Here is a 5,000-nt window from a genome sequence, read left to right as displayed (position 1 = left end):
ACAAGGGTATGATGTCTTCATTAGACTATGTTGAGGAAAGAAACCACCCCACCTCTCAGGGTCTCTTTGAGGGGTAAGGGCTAGACAATTAAAACAGGGGAATACCGTGCCCATGGCTCCCTTGGGTCGTTCAAGACTAGCACAAATTCAGCCTTTCATCCTTTCAGCATGGCTCTCACACCTTAGGAAGTGGATAGTAGAAGGGGGTGTAGAAGGGATGGAAACGAAAAAGCAGGAGGGGAAAAAGACCATACAAAATCAGTTGAGTCTGGGGCTAAGGCACAAGGTAGGGAAGATCCCCAGCATTGGGTCCCAGTCCCCGTTTCCTAAGCAACAACTAAGCGACAACAACGGGCAAGGGATTAGGGGGGGAATTATCAGAACAGAATAGAGTAGAAGTACCACTTATGTGAAGACAAAAAAATAGCAGTTTCTAATGGAGAGTGGGGGCTCTCCAATGTATTCTCTCTGGAAAACAGGGGGGAATAAGATTTTTCTTATAGAATCAACTGATCTTAAGACTGATATGCAATGCAATAAGTTTGCAACAACATAGCTTTACTTCATTTTCTTTGATTAGCTGAGTTATATGACTAACGTGGCTGATACATCTTTTGAAAGAAAATCAGTACTGACCAGGAAAAATTATATAAACACACTAATATAATGCAGAAAAAATTAACTCTACAATACATTTGCAAAAAATAAATAAATAAAATTTTTAAAAGGTAGTTCTCTACCTTTAACACATAATTGGTACAAAGGAAACTACAATTTGATAACTATATTTAATAATTAAAAATTGGTGAATGAGTGACATCTGTTTACATCATTGTCAACAGAAAATGTACCAAGTCATTAATGATCATCCATAATTTTACTCGGGTGAATTCATACAGCAACTTCCAGAACACTCAGAATCAGACACTTTAGCTACAATATAATTTGGAAATATTTTTCCTTCACTATGGAAAGGTTTCTTTTTATTTTTACCCACACGGTGGGAAAGTTACTGCCATCATAAAAAAAAGTACGTAAGATGACAAACACGTGGAAGAAAGGAAAAAAAAAATCACAGAACTACCATGATAATGATAGATCTTTTTATCTACAACACATTAAAAAATATCCAAGGTCACATATTCTCACACTCATGGTAAACTCTTGTGACACTTTGTACTGCAAGATAACAGGTTTCCCTCTTGACAAGACCACGTCTGCTATAAAACACATGATGATAAATAGGGAACAGCATCAAGTTTAAATCCAAGAGCTAATCACTGACAACACCCAAAGGCAAGTGACCATTGGGCCTACTCTTGTTATTGTCTTATTTGTGGGGGCCCTGCCATCATAGGAGGTCTCATGCCACCAGGACCCATCATCATTGGTCCCATGGGGCCCATTGGGGGACGCATGCCTGCAATACACAAAGAGGAATATAGTTATTGTAACCTGATAAGAGAGAAAAGAAGGTTGAGAAAGAAGCAGAATTTGGTTCAAGTAAAATTAAATTACATCATATCCAGTTTTTATGCCTATAAAACCTACTAAAGGAGTAGCTGGCACAAACAAAGTTTTAAATGACTGCACGGCAAGTGGAAACAGGAAAAGAAAATTAATCCTTCAAGTCCAAGTTCTCTAAGAATTCCTAATAAATCCAAGTGTTGCTGGCACAATATCCTCAGGGGAGGCAAGAGAATTTATACAGATAAATATGAAACCCCTTGGATCAAAAAACACAAAGCAGTAACTCATGCCTCAGGTGGAAAGTAACGTAAGACACATGTGATACAAAAATTGGCTTCTACTTGACCAAGGCAATTAAAAGACAGGTAGCACCAATTACATACAGGGAGATCATTATATTGGAAGGGTTAAGCAAGATAATTTGGAAAAATGCATGAATGATGAACTATCACACAAACTTTATTCTATGTACAATTTTAGTCATTTTGAAAAAGCATTCAGCTCTGTCATAAGTTTATCATTGCTTACTGAAATTACTGCAAATACTTTTAATTGATTTATGATTCCTAACTAAACCTTTTTCTGTTAAGAAATTATCTGCCTGTTTAATAAGATAAACTAAATTACAGCTAGCACTGTATTCTTCATACATTCCCAATCTGTCATCAATGCTTTTTCAGTAGTTTAAATGTAACCCATCAATATGGAAAGAGGCTCCTTCCCACCCTGACACAAAACCGACAGCCTCACCTGGCATCATTCCTGGGGGCATGCCAGGGCCAGGGGGTCCCATCATGGGAGGACCCATCATGGGCCCTCTTGGCCCCATGGGCGGCATTCCCATATTCCCTGGCATGTTTCCTCCGGTCATGCCTGGAGGACCCATATTCCCCATGCCAGGACCTCTGGGTGGACCTCCTGGGCCACCCATGTTCTGTGGCCCACCTGGCCCCCCTGGACCACCAGGACCTCCAGGCCCACCTGGCCCAGCTGGTCCACCACCAGCTGTGAGGGAGAAAAAATTGGTTATGCTTGAGTATCTAAAACAAGGTATTTAGTGTTTGTGAACATTTTTTTCTTTTCTAGTATTAAGCATCTGTGACAATAAAAAGTACAAAAGATAACTCAATAATTAACTTTTTAAAAACTTTCTACATTTTGTCTCACATGATTCTATAATAAATATAGAATTTTTGCTTAAACTCACCTTGCATATTGTTTGGTGGAGGAATGGCAGCTCCCTTGGGGATCTTTCCTGCCTTGAATGCCGCAGCTGTTCAAGAAAATATTCAGGTCAAAACATGCATTGGAACATTTTTTTCTTTTCTTTTTAGCTATAGTGTCATTTAGTTAAAAGAAATTTATTGTGATACTCAAAAAGTAAATGTGGTATAACGGTATAAATGAACAAAGTGAAACTGAAAAATATATATAACCACACAATGACTTTAAAATGGAACAATTTGAAACTATAAGAAAAGCAGATATTCAAACACTCACTTGTTGCATCAATGAGATTCTGTGCCTGCTCTTCCATCCATTTCTGATAGTAAATCTTTACATTTTCTTTGTGTTTTCGCCCCTGGCAATGTGTCTTTCGCACAGATGGCTGTAAAAGGAAATTAGGAAATCACCTGTTTTAGAAATGCTATCTCTGAAACAGAAATTTATATTTTGAAACATATCTGTGACTGACTATATGTTACACAAATGAGTGCATAAAATAATGACTCAATCAACTATCAGAACACACTTACCGAGTCATGTGTGAGGTATGTGTCGCAGTAGTCACAGTAGTACCTGAGGAAGAAAATCGAAATGTAAACAATTTTCATAAAAGCCTGCTTATACCCTATCCAGTAAAAGAGAAAGCTATAACAATATATATATTATGAATCCAAATATATTTTTTATGGTATTATGTTGATACTTATTCAATATAGCCTATACAACTGGTGAACCCAAACATGAAACTGACTTTTTCCCTTGAGTATATTGACGCCTACTTATTGGTATGGACAAGTCATCATAATGAAAGTATTTTTTTTCTTATAATTATAACAATATAAAGTAAATAACACATACAATTATGTATCTAGTTATATCTGCTATCTCCTAGCATGCCCTCATTGGCCAAGTGCAATGACATAATTTAGTTCTGATTCCATTAATCTGTGAAATACTTAATGATGGGCATTTTCTTAGTATATTCTTTATGGAAATAGATTCATAATTACACTGAAAAAAAATATCATAAAATAAATAAATATAAGTAATTCTGTTGCTCATTAAGATTTTTGTCAAGGTAAAGCAGTGCTACCTGTCTTGCTAAATATTAACAGTACAGATGCACTCACAAGAGATCAAGTCCCCATTGCCACATCGCAAAATCTATCTAATAATCTAAGTTGGCATAACTGGGCATGCCCTTCAGGCACTGCTCAGGGGGAGGGTTGATGGACCACCCCTTGTCAAACATTGTCTTCACCTCTGTATGCAAAGCAAGATAGAGGTAAAACTCGGTACCATTGACTGGACTTAGGGTGTGTTAGTGTCTGCAGACTATTTCTTTTACCAACTATACAACAGTTTGTCCTCTACTACTTTCCCTGGTACTCAGATCTCAACAATTCATTCACATAAGAAACAATGCCAAGAATCAATAAAATCATTGGATTTCATGCAGAAAAACATTTTTTTTTTCAACTTCGTCTCTGAGAGGGTGCGTCATACTTGATAACAATTATACACTATTTTTTACTGTAACCACAATTGTCATCCACTGTAATTTTTTTTTAATAATATGCGGGAAATCACTTTTTTTTTGTACTAAAGTTATTGATATTGACACAGTTATTATTGTTATTAACATTAAAATCACTGTATTGTTACTGACATTACTATCAGCAATATCAAATAATAAAAAATATTGAAAATTAAGGAAAAGGGTAAACTGGTGAGACAGGTAGTTCACGTAATTGGCTCATTGGTGACAGTAGTTGTGGAGCCATCTATATGTAAAATCAATTACTAAATTTAACATACACAATGGGCAATGGCATGTACATACATGCCATGCCTGGGAGCTTGGGATTAATTTGTTAGTCCCGATAGCAGGGGAAGGCACGAAGTATATCATGGAAATTATGGGGTAAAACAGGCTTAAATAAGAATAATAGCAAACAAACAAACAAAAAATAGCACAAAAAACGTTAAAAATCAGCTAATGAAACTCTACAGACATGCCCTCCATTTTTAAAAGTCTACGCACCTAAATTCGAAAAACTCTGTGGGAATCCAATGCATTTTTCTGCAAAATCTACAGGATTTCACACCTTCCATACACAAAAAACCGTCCTGACCCATAATCCAACCTAACCTAGAAATTTAAGGTGCCGTGACTAGGCGTGTCCTTTGAGCACTGGCTGAGGGGAGGGATGATGGGGGGCTCTGCCCCCCAACACCCCAGGGACTTGGGCCCTCACCTCTGTTCATTTATGTACAGCACCTTTGGAAAGCATTTGCACAAA

The 5,000-nt window shown here is 37.1% G+C and overlaps 1 protein-coding gene across 1 annotated transcript in view; it reads right to left on the bottom strand.

The window, feature by feature from the left end:
* Positions 1-774: 774 nt before the first annotated feature.
* Positions 775-5,000, bottom strand: part of snRNP-U1-C (small ribonucleoprotein particle U1 subunit C) — a 6,275-nt gene continuing 2,049 nt past the window's right edge. The window contains exons 2-6 of the mRNA XM_027371427.2: positions 3,228-3,270; positions 2,971-3,079; positions 2,678-2,743; positions 2,221-2,475; positions 775-1,420 (exon numbers count right to left, since the gene is read on the bottom strand). Of these exons, the coding sequence (XP_027227228.1) occupies positions 1,323-1,420; positions 2,221-2,475; positions 2,678-2,743; positions 2,971-3,079; positions 3,228-3,270 (571 nt within the window). The 3' untranslated portion in view covers positions 775-1,322. The remainder of the gene's footprint in view (positions 1,421-2,220; positions 2,476-2,677; positions 2,744-2,970; positions 3,080-3,227; positions 3,271-5,000) is intronic.

This window comes from Penaeus vannamei, chromosome 37 (genome assembly GCF_042767895.1).
Source record: "Penaeus vannamei isolate JL-2024 chromosome 37, ASM4276789v1, whole genome shotgun sequence".
NCBI lineage: Eukaryota > Metazoa > Arthropoda > Malacostraca > Decapoda > Penaeidae > Penaeus > Penaeus vannamei.
The sequence above is the reverse complement of the archived record's forward strand: the minus strand, read 5'-3'. Positions and strand labels throughout refer to the sequence as shown.